General features: G+C 66.3%; 6 protein-coding genes across 6 annotated transcripts in view; 2 read left to right on the top strand and 4 right to left on the bottom strand.

Annotated features, from left to right (window-relative positions):
* Positions 1-856, top strand: part of PFL1_03820 (uncharacterized protein) — a gene marked incomplete at both ends in the record, with an annotated part of 1,372 nt that extends 516 nt beyond the window's left edge. The window contains one exon of the mRNA XM_007881344.1: positions 14-856. Coding sequence (XP_007879535.1) covers positions 14-856 — 843 coding nt within the window. The remainder of the gene's footprint in view (positions 1-13) is intronic.
* Positions 857-1,218: 362 nt separating this feature from the next.
* On the bottom strand, positions 1,219-4,983 carry PFL1_03819 (uncharacterized protein; the record flags this gene model as incomplete). Its single annotated transcript, XM_007881343.1, has 2 exons — positions 1,219-3,947; positions 4,080-4,983. The coding sequence occupies 2 exons, from the start codon at positions 4,981-4,983 to the stop codon at positions 1,219-1,221; spliced, it is 3,633 nt and encodes a 1,210-aa protein (XP_007879534.1).
* A 3,761-nt stretch (positions 4,984-8,744) lies between these two features.
* On the bottom strand, positions 8,745-10,303 carry PFL1_03818 (uncharacterized protein; the record flags this gene model as incomplete). Its single annotated transcript, XM_007881342.1, has 2 exons — positions 8,745-9,674; positions 9,797-10,303. The coding sequence occupies 2 exons, from the start codon at positions 10,301-10,303 to the stop codon at positions 8,745-8,747; spliced, it is 1,437 nt and encodes a 478-aa protein (XP_007879533.1).
* A 762-nt stretch (positions 10,304-11,065) lies between these two features.
* On the bottom strand, positions 11,066-13,075 carry PFL1_03817 (uncharacterized protein; the record flags this gene model as incomplete). Its single annotated transcript, XM_007881341.1, has 1 exon — positions 11,066-13,075. The coding sequence occupies one exon, from the start codon at positions 13,073-13,075 to the stop codon at positions 11,066-11,068; it is 2,010 nt and encodes a 669-aa protein (XP_007879532.1).
* A 325-nt stretch (positions 13,076-13,400) lies between these two features.
* On the top strand, positions 13,401-14,395 carry PFL1_03816 (uncharacterized protein; the record flags this gene model as incomplete). The annotated part of the gene is made up of 5 exons (XM_007881340.1): positions 13,401-13,540; positions 13,645-13,820; positions 13,937-13,983; positions 14,100-14,280; positions 14,379-14,395. The coding sequence occupies 5 exons, from the start codon at positions 13,401-13,403 to the stop codon at positions 14,393-14,395; spliced, it is 561 nt and encodes a 186-aa protein (XP_007879531.1).
* A 151-nt stretch (positions 14,396-14,546) lies between these two features.
* Positions 14,547-15,694, bottom strand: part of PFL1_03815 (uncharacterized protein) — a gene marked incomplete at both ends in the record, with an annotated part of 1,319 nt that continues 171 nt past the window's right edge. Inside the window, 2 exons of the mRNA XM_007881339.1 lie at positions 14,547-14,785; positions 14,896-15,648. Of these exons, the coding sequence (XP_007879530.1) occupies positions 14,547-14,785; positions 14,896-15,648 (992 nt within the window). The remainder of the gene's footprint in view (positions 14,786-14,895; positions 15,649-15,694) is intronic.

Raw genomic sequence — 15,694 nt, 5'->3', positions numbered from 1 at the left:
CCGCATCAAGCAGCCCGCCCCCACGGCGGCCACCGAGGAGCCTGCCGACGCCGCCGAGGGCACCGATGCACCGGCCTCGAAGCGATCCTCGATCCTCAGCGTGCTCACCACCAAGATGCTCAACCTCGGCTCCGTCACGGCAGAGCCCGAGACCGGCGCCGCTCCTGCCACCTCGCCCGCCTCCGCCGCTGCACCTTCTCCGGCGCCCGGTTCACCCTCCGTCTCCAGGGCGCGGCCTCTGCACCCGCTGCGGACCGCCTCGCCGGCGCCCTCGACTTCGAGCACCGTCTCGCGCCAGCTGACGGCCGAGGGCACGCCCTTCTCCGACGACCCGCTCATCTCGGCCATGCAGCGCATCCCCGACGGTCCCAGCAGTGCCTCGTCGGTGTCGCTCGTGTCGTCGTCTTCGTCGTTTGCCAGGTCCGCCTCGCCCTCGTCGCCGTACAGCCTGCAGAAGAGCGACACGTTTTCCTCGATCGCGTCGAGCGTCGTCTCGACCGACGACGACGGCGTAGAGAGGTGCCAGGCCTGCTCGTGCAGGCGCGGCTGCAGGACCTGGCACCTCTCCCTCCCTCCACCCGCAGCGCAGGACGAGGACAAGGAGAACAAGGCAACGGCAGCAGCGACCGAGGCGCCGGCGCAGGCGCAGGCGGCGGCCGAGGGTGGCGGCAAATCCGAGGACCGGGCAAAGAACGGCGACGACGAGGCCGACGCGGCCAAGCCGCACACGTGCCCGTGCAACCACCATCTGACCAAGCTGAGGAAGCGCACGTCGTCGTCGCACCACTTCCACCGCATCCAGCAGGTCGTCAAGGGCACCAAGCGGGTCGCCCGAGACATCCGCAACGTCCTCTGAGCAAGCCCGTCAACCCGCCTCTCCACGTCGTCAAGACCGGCTCTTGACGTATGATCGCACGTACGTACGTAGACTTTGTATGTTCAGTCCAGCATTCCCGGTAATGATGGCCCTTCCGAACCGCATCGACCCGCCTCGTGTGATGCCGTCGGACCTTTGCTTGGCCCGACAGCCGAACAGGTGTGGCAAAAGGCGGGCATGCATGCTGCTAGATTCTCCGTGACTGTCGGGATTCTTTAGACGATTCCAGAGAACAACGACGCCAGGCACGACCGCAGCGTCGCAAGGGCGTCGATCGAGTCGTGTCTCCGAGGTGGAAGGACGGGAGTCGAGGACTGGGAGGAGGGGCGAGGAGCGGCCGCTCACGATCCGGTGTGCAGTGCAGCGCCGCCGCTGGTGGCAGGAGCGCCACCGAGGACCGACTGACTCGGTCCATCCTGCTGCGGCTGCTGTTGCTGTTGCTGTCCACCATTCGCCTGCACCTGATCCGCACCTGCACCTGCACCCGCACCCGCACCCGCACCCGCACCCGCACCGGCAGACTGGGCGGGCGTCTGGGCCTGGTTGAGTTTCTGGAAAAAGGCGTCCCAGTTTGCAAAGTCGAGCGACTCGCCGGGTATGCTGTCGAGCATCAGGGTATCGAACCCGCCGCCGGCACCGCCAGCCGAGCCCGTCAGCTGGCCGTTGCCGTCGAGGACGAATTCGGCGGGCGCCCAGTAGCCGTCGTTGAGGTGCGGGTTGAGGTTGAAGTTGGGGTCGCCCGGAAGCACCGTGTTGCGCGTCACCTGCAGCTGGCCCGTCGGTCCGCCAAAGGGAAGCTGGAAGTTGGGGTCCGACCCGAGCGCCGCGCCGCCATTGATGCCCGGCGAGAGCGGAACCATGGTCACCAGCCTCGAGCCGCGGCTGCTCACCGGTCGACCCTCGGCGTCCTGCCAGACGTCTCCGCCAAGGTAGGTGAGGTTGGCCCCCGGCGGCGCCAGCCCAGCTCCTCCGCCATCCGCCCCTCCATCGGCTCCCACGCTCGCAGCAGGCGCAGGACCGGTGCCCGCTGCAACGTCCGAGGGCGTTGGGAAGACAATCGTCGGCGGACCGTCGAGCGGCATGCCCGAGCCCGCCTGCGTGCCCTGCTGACCATCGAGGCCGCTCGTCGCCAACGCCGTAAATCCGTTGGGTGCTGCGCTGCTGTTGGGGAGCTGCGCCTGGGCGATGCCCTGCTTGGCCGACGCCATGAGCGCCGCGCGGTACTGCTCAAACGTCTGCCACCCGCCGTCGCCGTCGAGCGAGGTCCGCACCAGCGCCGGCACCCGGTTGCCGTCCTCGGTCTCCTGCAGGATGAGGGTGCCCTTGGGCAGGTCGCGGAGCATCAGCTCGCGCTTGACCGCCACGTAGACGCCGCCGCCCGGCTTGGAGGCGTCGGCGCGGAAGACGATGCCGCGGATCTGGTCCTGGCTACCGCGGTTGGTGACGCCGGCGGTCGGGTTGAGGCTGCCGGTGCACGGCGAGTTGGCGTAGGCGCCCGATGCCGACTCGTAGAGGAGCGTGATAATGTCGATCGTCTTGCGCCGTGCCGACAGGTTCTCGCCGAGGTTGTCGGCGTTGCGCTGACGGACCATGACGTCGTGGAGCTTCTTGAGGTGGCCCAGCGCGTTGGGGTCGCCGCGGCGCACGCAGGCGTGGTACTGCACCGTGGCGCACGACACCAGGCAGTAGGTGACAAAGTGCATCGAGTCGAGGTAGAAGTCGTTGTTGTCGACCCAGGCGATCGACTCTGCCGAGTAGCGGATCATCGACGTCATCCGCTCAATCGTCAGGCTGAAGTTGAGGTGCGTCGGGCAGACGTACGAGATGCGCATAAAGACGCGGAAGAAGAGCATCGTCAGGCAGGCGTAGCCGACGTGGAGGATGCCGGCCGGCGGCGACGACTCGGGCCCCTGAAACTGGAGCTCGGCGGGCAGCGATTCCTTCCACCGGTCCATGTCGTTGAGCAGGCTGGTGATTTCGTCGTCGGTCGCCTTCATCAGGCCCGTCGGGCTGTAAATCGTCTTCATCACGCGTCCAAAGAGGATGCAGAGCTTGAGCATCTCGGTGTTGAAGGCGAACGGGCGGTCGGTGGTCGGGTCCGACCTGAGGTCGTTGGGCGATCGCAGGATCTCAAACGGCGACGGCAGCCGGACATCGCAGTCGGTCAGGTCGATGGCAAGCGGGCGGCCCATGGCGATGCTGAGGCTCCGGTCCGCCGTCACGCAGCAGCCCCACACCCGGCGCTTGCTCTCGGCAAAGAAGGCGTCGTCGTGGACGTCGTCCTTGCCGCTGGCGTCGCGGTGGAGGCCGAGGTCCTGCGCCATCCGTATCGCCGTCCCCGTGCGGCTCCAGGCACGAGAGCCAGACTGGACCGCGCTGGAGCCGTGCAGGTCCGAGTGCAGGCTGAGGATCAGCAGCGCCCGGACCGTGTTGGACGACGAGTTGGACAGGAAGTCGTTGTCCCGGAAGATGGCGTTGAGCGTCAGCTTGATGGCGCCCAGAACCTCGCCCGGCACGTCGCGGCTGAGGGCCGATACGCCGCAGATGGCGTAGAGGAGCAGCGGCGGTGGCCGCTGGATGTGGACGAACTCGGACTTGGTGATGACGGGGAAGAGGGTGGCGATCTTCTCAAAGTAGGTGTTGACCAGCTTCTCGACGACGTCGCCCGCCAGCCGGCCCTTGATCGAGTCTGGAATGTTGGTCACCTCGTCCTCTTCGTCGCCGCTCACCGAGTCGGCCCCGGACGACGCGATCCTCTGCTTTGGCGGCTTGTGGAACTTGATGACGCCGTCACCGCTCGCCCCGACCTCGAACGTCTGGTTGTGCTTGACGTCGTGCGCCTCGATGGCGGCGCCGGGCACAAACGCGGTCGAGTGGACAATGTAAGCGATCGAGGTGGGGCCCAGCACCTTTGCATCCGGCGGAGGCCAGGCAGGCCGGCCGCCCTCGTGGGCCACAGCCTTGTCGGTGCCTGCCAGTCGCGACGGACCCGACTGGCCCGGCGGGCTGGAGGAAGATGCGGCCGCCGCCGCTGCCGCCGCCACGGCAGACACTTCCGCGGCGGACTGACCTGGGGCGGCGGCAGCGGCGCCGAGGGGTCCGCTGGTAAAAGTGGGGAGCGTCGCCGCCAACCTCGACGGAGCGGCGGCGTGGTGATAGGACCACTCCTGCGAAGCGCTCGGCCGGAGCGGCGGGATCGCACTCGCGGCGGCGGCAGCAGAGGGACCAAAGTGAGCCGGCTGCCCCGGCAGCATGCCTGCATGCGGGTAGCCAGGGTGCGCCATCCCGTATCCCGGCGCCATGCCCATCCCCATTCCCATGCCCAGGCCCGACAGGCCCATCCGGCTCGCCGCCGCTGCTGCCTCCTCGGCCTCGCGCTCCCGCTTCTTCTTGAAGCGCGTCTCGGTGATGGGCAGGAAAAAGGTGCACTCGAAGCCGTACTGCCGGCAGTGGGCGCAGATGAGGCCGCCGTTGCCGTTGTTGACGTTGGCCATCGGCGGACCGCCGTCGTCGATGACGTCGCACCGGATCTTCTTGCGGCGGCACGAGTCGCATGCGCGAGCCGTCTTGATGCGCTTGCTCGAGCCCTTATCGCCGCCGCCGGCCTTGCCCTCGGGAGTGCCATTGGACGACGTCGCGGCGTGATCCGGTCCCGGCGCTCCGCGGACGGGGCTGCCGTTGCCCGTGTCGGATCCACTCCGAACACGCTCGTGGTGACCCGCAGTCGGAGAGCCCTTGCGTTTGAGGCCGCGCACCTCGCCTGCGGCTCCCTGGAGTTCGCCATCCGTGTCAGGCTTGCGCAGAGCGGCCAGCTGATGCGGTGCCGAGCTCAGCGTGTCTGCCTCAGCCGCCGATGGTGGCATCGCGAATCCGGGACGCGACGGCGGGCCGCCAGAGAGGGAGTAGCTCGGCGAGATGTGGTGGGCCGCTGACCCTACCGCCGCTAACCCTGCCGATGCTCGCTGCTGGTGGTGGTGGTGGTGGATGGATGAAGCGGGGCTGGCCACGGATGCGTCCGAGCCGGACGTGCCCGGCGCGTGGTTCCAGAGCGAGGGCGATGCAGACGAGGTCGAGGCGGCACTGCTGCTGTCGGGTCCGGTCGACATGCCAGGGACCGGTGGGTAGCGCTGCGGCGGCCGATGCAGCCCGCCGACGAGGTGCGAGCGCTTCGCGCTGTCAAAGGCGGTGCGCGAAGGCGGTCGGAAGGGGTCCGGATCCCTGCCGAACGATGGCGGCGAGGGGGCGAACGGCGGTGGCGGGAGGATGCGCGAGGATCCGGCCTCGGAGAGGGCCGAGACGGAGCGTGCTGGAGACGGAGCGCCCGACGGGGGGGAAAGCGCTGACGCTGCCCGGAACGAGGTATCGATGCTGGGCGCTGCGTGCGGCGAGGCTCTGCCAATGACGCCTGCGAAGCCCAAGAAGCCCTGCGATGGCTCCGTGAATGAATGGTGCGATGTCAATGCCGATGTCGAAGCTGAGGTCGGCTGCGGCAACGGAGGCGCTTGGGCAAGCCGAGAGGTCTGGCGTTCGCGGGGATCGCCACCGCGAGAAGAAGGGGCGTCGACGGTGTCGGGGCGGCTATCGTCGTCGTTGGCCGGTGCGGAGGCAGAGACGGGATCAGCGCCGACGGCAGTAGTGGTGGTGGTGGTTGTAGCAGAAGACGACGAGCCGGAAGGGTTCGGGCGGCGATGCAGCGTCGAGGACGGTGGGTGTCGATGGCCGTGTTGCTCCACTTTGCTCATCTCTGGGCCCTGCTCTGCTCGCCCTCGTTGGCCGGCGGGACGATTGCCCGGCGAAGACATGGTGGATGCACCTGGGCCCCGCCCGACTCCTGTCCTCTGCCGCGTCTCAGGAGGAGGAGGCAGCGGCAGCGGCAGCAACAGCAGCAGCCGCCTGGAGGGTGGCTTCGCAGTCGACCCGGATCTCGACGGCGGGGCGAGAAGGAACCCACCACGTACTCTGCTGATTCCTGGCCTGTGCCTATCTCTGCAGTGCGGCGACAATCGAGGCTCGGTCGACGCTGCGGACGCCGACGGGAAGGCGCACGTCCTCTGACAGGCGGGGCTGGTAGGTACGGTAGCTAGGCTGTCCCGCTTGGGCAGAGGGCCCGAAGTTGTCGAGAGCGGGCGGCGGCGGCGGCGGCGGCGGCGGAGAGGATGGGCGACGAGAGAGGTACGGTAGGTTGGCTGGGGCGAGGCAAGGCTATGATGGGCGTGCGTCGGCTGTAGCTTGCCGTTAGGGTGCGTCGTTGATCGTGGGGCAGCGGCAGGCACGCGTACAAGCAGGAGAGCGAGAGACGATGCGAAGTGGGTGTCTGTCTGCCTCGCCCGCTCGCTCGCTCTCTGGCCTGTCTCGGCGAGGCCGGGCGTTTGGTTGCCCGTCTGCCTGATTGCGTTCCGGCCAGCGTCTTCCGGTCGGCCGATGGGGCTGCCCGCCCCTTTGCCCGCGCCCGACCGGGATGAATTCGAAAAAGACGGATTTCTGGATGGCCCCGTCCCTCGACCCCGACCTCGACCTCGCCCTTGTCCTTGTCCTCGTCTGACCTCGAGCTGAACGTTGACCTCGAACTCGACCGGGAGCCTCACCTACACTTCTTCGGATTCCTGCCTCGCCACAGCGTACCGTGTTCGCTTCTCGCGGTGTCTGCGTAAGTAGCCGCGGCCACGAGCAAGTGCTTGCCCTGCGTCTTTCGCCGTCGTCGTCGTCGTCGTCGTTGTCCGGCGGTTCCCTGCAGCGCTATCGCCAGTTGCAAAGGATCCAGCCCGCTTCGCCTACTTGTTCGAGGTACCGAAGACTATCAGTACTGTATGTACTCAGAGCGCAGCGCTGCCTGTCGAGCCAATTGGCCGATCCGATTGGCGCACAGTTCCGCACTGAGGAGGAGGGGACAATGCAACGCCTTTCTCTCATGCCGGCTCGAAGTTGCCTCACGTCGTCGTCCGACCACTCGGTGGTCAGGAGCAACGTGTTAGCAGCTCGCCTGTGCTTACGGGCTGTCCACACATCGACTCCTGCTCTGGACAATTGGCACCGACGGCGCTGCCTAGGGGCGGTGAGAGACCACGTTGCTGCGGTTGCAGCTCGATGGGACCCAGCGAGAGCTAGTAGGGCGCGTGGAGAGGAAGCCATCGCTCCGCATCGTCGGCGGACGGACGTTAACCTGAAGGGTCCTTGGTATGAGGGCCGCTGTCCAGAGCCAATCAACAAGCAGAGACCCGACGAGGGCGATCAGGCGACTCATGGAGACCAACGGTAAGCAACGCGACGTCGGCTCGCACAGCCTCGTTCCCATGCGAACAACACAGCCCGCCGTGTTGGTACGGGTACGAGAGTGTAGCTACCGGTAGGCTGTCCTCTGTCTTGTTCAAGGAGCAACCGTGAAACAGTTCAAGAAGCAAGCGGCAAGCAAGCAAGGGGAAGCAAGGTCGCAACGAGAACCTGACTCACCGCGGCGGTGCGCGCCCCCTTCGTACCTCGGACTTGCGACGTCTGGGGTCTCGCGACAAGATCGAGTAGTCTCTATCGATCCTTCAAAGGGCTCGCAGCTCGAGCTCGCAGCTCGTACCTGCTTGCCCTCTTGCTCGCGCGCCCTGATAGTCTCGTCGATGTCGACCCGGACGGAGACGGGGACGAAGCGGTGCCGTACAAGGGCGAGGCCCGTCGCGACGTAGAGCTTCTTCCGATGGCTTCCCGGACCTTCGAGCCAAGCGACGGTTTTTCAGGCGGGGCATGATACGGCGGCAGACGTCTTGGCGATCAGCTGGGCAGGCCGGCCAGAGGCTACATACGCGGCTCTTACGTACGCGTATGTACGAACCTGAGCTTCTGATGGCAGGACAGAGCGGCGAGCGGATCATCTCGCATCGTTTCTTGGCCAGGGCCAGAAGGAAGGCCTGGTGCAGAGGGCATGACTCTTTGTCCCTCGTCCTGCATGCTCGATGGCGTGCGAGAGCGTCGTGGTCGGAGCTCGAGGCTCGAGGCGGACCGATATGAAGCAAGGCTCTCTCCGTTCGGGGGGGGGGAGCAGGCCACGAGGCAAAGGCAGATCGAGCAGGCTAGGGGAGGGTGCGCACAGAGCATGAACCTGGGTGCAGCCAGATTGGAGCCACGGGAGGCCAGGCCAGGGTATGCTCGGATCTTTGTCGCTGTGTGTGTGTGAGGGCCCCCCTCTCAAGTCCGATGGAAGATGGTGGCTGCTGCGATGCCGCTGTGCCCCGAAGGAGCCAAGCCAGCGGAAGGTTTTGGCGTGAGGCCAGGCAGGCGGCCTGGCCTAGCCTGGGCTGGGCTGGGCGTGAGCGGGCGTTCCTGTGCCGGTTTTCGGCACGACCTGCATACGCCCGCCTGGCTCGGTGAGGCGCGCCGACGAAAGCCGTGCCGCGGCGACGGGCGGCAACGGGCCTGGCCAAACGGCGCGGAGTCGATGGAGGACTTCAAGGCGAGCACAGGCAGCGGACCGCCTCCTTACTTCAGCCTGTGTCAGATGCATGGGGGGAAGGGCTCGTGTCGGAACCGAAGCTCGTACCATGCCGGTGGTCGTCGCCCCCGTGCTGCACTTGCCTAGCCTGGCCTGCCGTCAGACGGTCACTTCTCCGACATGTTCGTCGTAGCAGACCGGCAGTCCACAGTAGTCTGCGGCGAACAGCACGACACCAGAAGATGACAGGTATCGCGAACGACAGCGGCGTCCGGTTCCTTGGTCGTTGCCAGCGGGGTGCGCGCCGTGGGTCGTCTATGTACAAGCAGGGTGAGTGGATCGATGGTGTTGGGACAGGGGTTGCCAGGCCAGCGATGGTGCTGGGACAGGGGTGGCCAGGCCAGCGAGGGTCGTGGAGCCGCAAGGCATCGCGCAGGAAGGTCGGCGCTGCGCTCAGCCGGACTTGACCGGTGCGGTGCCGGCGTCGTCGACGATGTCCTCGGGGTGCTCCTCCCTCCACCACTGGACGCTGCGCTTGATGGCCTCCTCCATGCCGACGAGGGGCTCGTACCCGAGCACGCGGCGCGCCTTTTCGATGTTGTAGTACCGCGCGCTGGCCGTGTATGTGACCTTGTACTTTGTGAACTGCACCTCGCGGCCCGTCAGCCACGCAAACGTCTCGGCGTAGCCCGCCAGCGTGAGCCCCCAATCCTTGCTGAGTCTCCACACCTTGTTGTCCGGCACAACGTGGCCCATGCCCGCCCACAGCGCCCGCGGAAAGTCCCAGAAGGGCATCGGCTGGCCGTTGGTGATGAAGAAGGCCTCGCCGGCCACGGGTACCGAGTCCTCGACCAGCGGGAACTCGGGAGAGAGCGGCGAACCGGCCGAGGGCACGTCCGGGTTCATGATGTGGAAGAACTGGTCGTAGCGGTTGCGCGCCACGGGCCGCACGTCGAGCGTCGACTCGAGCGTCTCTGGGCTCAGCGTCGACGGCAGGCGGCGCGCATAGTCGGTCGAGCCGGCGGGCGTGTCCTCGCGCGCCTCGCTCGTGGGCACCTCGCGCACGCCGGCCTTTTCGTCGCTTGCCACCACTTTGGACTCGAGCACCTCCTCTGACAGCTCGGCAGCGTCGGCGCCGGCCGTGTACAGCTTGTCGGCGGCGAGCAGGTGCGCGTGGACGACGTTGTCGACGTAGGTCCAGTCAAAGAGGTTGGAGTTGTCGCCGATCTGGAACTTGGTCTTGCCCGTCCGCAGCACCTGCATGAAGCCGGGCAGCGCCTGCCTGTCGCCGATGCCAAAGATGCCGGCCGGTCGGATGGCGCACGTCCGCAGCTCGCCGGCCTCGAAGCCGTTGGCCTCGAGCACCGCCTTCTCTGCCTTGGCCTGAGAGAGAGCGAGGTAAAGAGAGAGAGAGAGAGGGAGAGTGGGGGAATGGAGGAATGGAGGAAAGGAGGATCGGAGTCAGACGATATGCCGGTAGAGGCTCCCGACCGGCAGGCACTCACCTTGGTGTCGTTGTAGGCGTCGAGGGGCTTCTCGGGGAAGGGCATCCTCTCGTCGACGTTGATCAGGCTGTTGCCGTCAAAGACGACGCCTGCGCTCGAGGTAAAGACGAGCTTTGTGACGGCGAGCTCCTTTTTCTGGGCGACCTTGATGACGGTCTGGGTGCCGACGACATTGACCTTCTCGTAGACGTCGGGACCGAGGCCAGCGACGGGGCTGGCGGTGTGGTAGATGACGACGCCCTTGGGTTCCTTTGGGCTGCCGAGGTTGGCCGGGTCGATGTCGGCGGCGTCGCGGGCCTGGATGAGGGCGTGGCGGAGCGACGTCTCGGAGGTGATGTCGCCGGTGTAGTACTCGACCTTTTCAATGGGCTGGCGCGACGGGTTGAGGTCAAAGACGGAGACGTGCTTCTCGCCGCGCTGCTTGAGCGCCAGGGCGATGCGCGAGCCGAGGAAGCCGGCGCCTCCAATAACAAAGTGGGCCTCGCCGGTAGGCTTGGACGTCGACATGGCGGCTGGTAAGATGTCGAGAGGGAGCGAGCCGACGTGTGGGGGGGAAGATGGAGGGAAGGAGAGGGAAGCCGCAGGGAATTCGAGGATGAGGAGGGGAAGACGAGGCGGCGGCGGCGGCGATGGTGGTTGTGCGCCAGGTGGCAGCTGCTGCTTCGAGCCATGCAAGCCAGCCTGCCTGCCTGCCGACCCGAGCGAGCGAAGAAAGGTGCAGGCGGTGCCACGAGCGCGCGGGCGAGGCGGGGGCCAAAGTGGTCCGTTCTTCGCACCGCGGGCACCAGCCCAGAGGCTAGGAGGGGGGTCGCTCCCCCGCGTTTGTTTCGACAGGCCTGGCCAGGCTAGGAGGGCCCACACGCAGCCCACGCCAGCCAGCCAGCCAGACAGCCAGCGTCTCGGATCTTTTTTCTCGGTCTTGGCTCGCTCGGCTTTCTCCCTGCCCGCCTCCAGGTCTCCCTCTCTGGCTCCATCCCCCTACGCCAGCCACCACGCGCGCAGTCAGACAGGCCAGACAACTGCGCTCTTCGACGGCACCACCAGTCTATGGCAGATGACAGAGAGTAGCAAGAGGAGATGGGCGAATTGGCAGGTGCAAGTACAAGTACAAGTGTCGATGTTTCGTTTGCATGCGGGACGATGCTCTTCTAGGTGCGGGCCCGCGCGGGACGGGGCCTGGTGCGGATATCCGGTCGTGTCTAGTCGTGAGACCGGTGGCGAGTGGTGGTGGTGCTGCGCGGCGAGGCGAGGCGACCCGGTTTCTCTGCGCTACTGCTCCTTGCGCTTCTTGCGGGCCTCCCACTTGCTCGAGAGGCCGACTCCGCCGAGACCACCAGGCTGCTGGTCGCCTTCGCCACCGGGGGCGCTGCCATCACCGGCATCGTCATGCCGACCATCGGAGGAGACGCCGGCGTAGAGCGGACCGCGCCTCTCGTGGGCTTCGTCGCCAGACGCCGCCTTCGAGGATGGCGTCGTCGGGAAGGGGTGCCTAGGGTCACCCTCGGCATCCGACATGTGCTGCGCCAGCGCCTGCTGGTACTTTTCGTCGATCCTCATAAACGGCGAGACGAAGCGCGTGCCGTTGTTGGCGTTGCCCGACGTCGGACCGCCGTAGTAGCCCGACATGGTCGCCGAGGCTAGTGGGTAGGCGGGCACCGAAGCGGATGCCGGTGCGGGCGACCTCGACGACGAGCCAAAGGGGAACCACCACCGACGTTTGCGCCCGCCGCCGGCGCCGCTGCCGTACTTGTCGGAGCCGTACTTGGACGGGCGTCCGGCGGCGCCCCTGGTCATGCCAAACGGCTCGCGCAGCTGCAGGCCGACCCTGCGAAGGCGCTGCAGCTGGCGGAGGCCGTAGGCCGAGACGACGGCCGCCGTCAGGATGGCAAAGGCGCTCGAGACAAAGAAGGCGTACTGGTCCTCTTCAAAGTGCGACGTCAGGTTCATGCCAAAGAGGCCGGCCCACAGCGTGCCGGCCGAGATGCCGAGCGTGGCGATGCTGGTGCGCAGGTCGAGGGCGAGCAGCTTGTTGCGGTTGTTGTCGAGGATGAGCTCGACGACCTCCTGGGTATTGTTCATGTCGTTGTGGATCTGCTCAGTCTCGGCGAGCACCTCTTCGACCTGCTTGTCGAAGCTCTCGAGGAGCAGCTCGAGCTCGTCCATCTTGCTCTGCTCGGTGCGCGCCTGGCCCTGCTTGGAGTCGGTGAGGTACATTAGCGCCATGTCCTCGTCGTCGTCGAGCACCTCGGTGACGGCGCCCTTGACGCCGCGGCTGCGGCTGAGGAAGCTGTTGAGCTTGCGCGACACCTGGAGCAGCGCGCGCAGCTTCTCGCGGTCGACGTCGTCGTCGAGGCCCTCGAGGATGCGGCTGGCCCAGCTGCGGATCAGATCGAGTTCGATGCGCAGCGCATCCAGCACCGAGACCAGGATCGACTCGAGCGCGCGGAACTCGTAGGGCAGCGTCGACGACGTCTGGCGCAGATTAAACTGGAGGTTATAGACGAATGCCGAGTGGAGCTGGGTGTCGGAGCTGCCGTAGCTGTCAAAGAGGAGGACCATGTCGGCCTTGATCATGGCGCGGATGTGGAGGATGTTGACGAGGATGCCGTCCTTGCGGGCGAGGATGGTGGGGACGAGGTTGGGCACGCGCGAGTCGATCTTGCGCAGGTCGCGCGGCTCGAGGCCGTGGTCGGAGCAGAGCTTCGACTTCTTGAAGACGCCGCTGCTCGACTTGGCCAGGCCGGCGGCGTCAAAGATGGTGCAGCGCAGCAGGATGTCCGGGGAGAGGTGGGTGGTCCCTAGCCCGGTGAGGCCATCGCGAGGGGGGCCCGGCGGCGGCTCGGCGACGTAGGGCGTGGGTATTGTCGGTGCAAGCCTCGAACTGGCGCTGGATGAGAGCAGGCGTATCCGCGGAGGCGAAGCGGCGTGCGCTTTTGGCAGTGACCCCGTCGGGCGATTTCCATAGAGCAGCGGCGGAGAGGCGGTCCCGACGTGTCGGGGCGAGGCCCGTGCCTTGCCCTTGTCCGTGGCTATTGAGGAGCAGACGGTCGAGTGCCATGTCGCAACGAAAGGCGGTGCGGCGGAGGTCCAAGAAGCCCGTTCCGGCGGTGGCGGAAGAATCCTGCAAGCGGCGAGCCTGGAATCCGCGGCGTAGGAGGTGACAATGTTCCGGACGCCCCTTGGTGCGTGTGGCGTGGCTGCGCGGTGTGATGAAGCTGTGTGGCGGATCTGGCGAGCGACCGCCCTCGAGGTGGAGCGGGCGCCGGAAGCCCACGACATGTGCGAGGCAGGCGAGGCTGGCTGGCAGCTTCAGGCTGTTGAGGATAGCCTGGCGAGGAGATCGTGGGAGGGGGGCCTCGGTGGTGGGAAGGACGTCGTCGAGGTTAGGAGCGAAGGTCGAGGCTCGCATTTGGCTGGAATTTTCGACCGACTTTTGGTGGCGGGCTGCATGCAAGAGTCGATCACCCGTTGGGGCCCTCTGCTTCTCCACCCACCACCACCACGACCACAGCCGCTGACGTTCTCCTCAACCCCCATCCACCGACACAGCAAGCCACATCCTCGCTCTTCCCGCCCCCTTCGAGCAGCAACCACGACCGCCGCCATGGCATCGACGCAGCAGCAGCAGCAGGACATTGCCGGTGCAGGCACCAACGGCAGGCCCATCGTCTTCATGGACATCACCATCGGCGAGAACCCAGCGGGGCGTATCAAGTTTGAGCTCTTCTCGGACATTGTGCCAAAGTAGGTGTCCGAGCGGTGCGATGCAGCAGTCGCAAGTCCAAGCGACCGCCACTGACGCTGCTCGATGTCCAACCCGCTCGATCTCTTTCTTGACCGCCCCGCAGAACCGCGGAAAACTTCCGGCAGCTGTGCACGGGCGAGCACCGCCTCAACCACCAGCCGCAGGGCTATAAGAACTCGATCTTCCACCGTGTCATCCGCGACTTTATGTGCCAGGGCGGCGACTTTCTCAACGCCGACGGCACGGGCAGCCTCAGCATCTATGGAGACAAGTTCGAAGGTGAGAGAGGCGCACAGGACCGCCGAACTGGCGCGAAGATGGTGGTCGCGCCCTGTCCGTGACACACTGCGCTGACCGTGCCGCTGCCTGTCTTGATTCACTTCGCTGGCGGCCAGACGAGAACTTCGAGCTCAAGCACGACGCACCTGGCCTCTTGAGCATGGTGAGTCCACCGCCTAGCGCAAGACGTCCTGTCAGCGACGCGTGCGGCGACCGGGGCGGGCTGACTGACACCCACCGGCCTTACCTCGTGCGCTCCAACGCCCTGGCCCCTCACAGGCCAACTCCGGTCCAGGCACGAATGGCTGCCAGTTCTTCATCACCTGCCAGCCCTGCGACTTCCTCGACGGAAAGCACGTCGTCTTTGGCAAGGTCGTCGAGGGCCTCTTGACGCTGCGCAAGATTGAAAACGTCCCCACGGGCGCCAATAACCGACCCAGAATACCCATCCGCGTCACTGGTGAGTGCGGCTCAGCGTCGAAGCGTCGCAGCGGCGGGCTGACAGCGCGCGAAAAGGCTGCTGATGAGGACTCGATCGCCCTTTGTCGTGCTGCTCAGAATGCGGAGAGATGTGAAGGCCGCCTAGAAGAAATCGAAGAGACACACGGACCGGCAGTCGAGTGAAAAGACAGACTGTGACCCCGAGGCGAGCGGACGTGATGGTATGGGTTCGATTGCACGTGGACCGAGCTCGGATGTCGAGGTCACAGCGAATCAGCATCGGCATCAGGCCGTGGCAATCTTGGGCTTGCCCGGGACGACAATCTCGCCCTCGACGGCGCGCGCCTCGATGCCGATGCGCGGGAGGATGGCGTGGTAGCGTGCTGGGCTCTGGCGCTTGAGGTACTTGAGGATCTTGGCGCGCTGCTGGACCAGCAGCGTCATTGCCCGCCGGTTCGAGTTGTCGTGGCGTGCCGCTTGCAGGTGCGATGCGAGGTTGCGGATGCGGTAGGTCAGTACGGCAGCTGTGGGGCGGAGGGTGCGATCGGAGTGATTAGATGGAGGGAGTACAGAAGAATCGTGGTCAGCGATTGCAGCACGGACGAGACGGGATTGCAGCGGCGGGACCACTCACCCTGCACCTCGGCGCTGCCGGTGTCGACGCCCTTGCCGAGCTGCTCCATCTTTTCGCGCTGGCCAAAGTGGTTGACGATACGGCGGATGTTTTCGACCTGGATGCCCTTGCCGCTGGCGTTCCTCAGGTCGAGGACGCGCGAGAGGATCGTCGAGGCGGACTGCTCCTCCTGGATGACGCGGGTGTACTCGTCCTCGAACGCGCCGACGTCGGCCGGGTTGGGCGTGCCCTTCATAATGACGCCGAGGTTGGCCGAGTCGAGGATGCGGTCCTTGACCATGATGGTGGGCAGCGACTGGAAGAGGAGCTGGCGGTCGCTTGCGTCGAGGCCAAAGTTGAGGCGGCGCGGGCCGCCAAAGGCCTCGGCCTCGAGCCGCTCGGCGCGGTCGTAGGCGCTCTCGAGGGTTTTGGGCTTGGCCTTTGTCGAGACGAGGTTGCCCCGTCGGTCCTCCTTGACGCCCCACACTTCTTCCTTGTCGAGGATGAGGCGCGCCAGCTCGCTTCCTTCCCACACCTTCTGGCCCGCCTCGTCGAGCTGGTGGCCGAGCACTGGGTCCGGCTTCGACGACTCGAGCATGCGCACCTTGAGCATGCGCTGGTCGAGGTTGTTCTTGCGCTTCAACCGGGCGGTCCGCTTCTTGCGCGATTCCGACGCGGGCGCCGACGTGTGGAACGACGAGCTGCTCGGCTGGTACGACGTCGACGGCAGCGATGCGGCGAGGCTGCCGAGGTTGAGGGCGCTCGAGCGAGAGGCTGTGCGATGAGGGTGGGCGTGAAAGATGGCGTCTCGTCAGCGGCT

Source organism: Pseudozyma flocculosa (assembly GCF_000417875.1).
Source record: "Pseudozyma flocculosa PF-1 unplaced genomic scaffold scaffold00012, whole genome shotgun sequence".
In the NCBI taxonomy this organism is placed as follows: Eukaryota; Fungi; Basidiomycota; class Ustilaginomycetes; order Ustilaginales; family Ustilaginaceae; genus Pseudozyma; species Pseudozyma flocculosa.
This window is presented reverse-complemented; position numbering and strand designations above follow the sequence as displayed.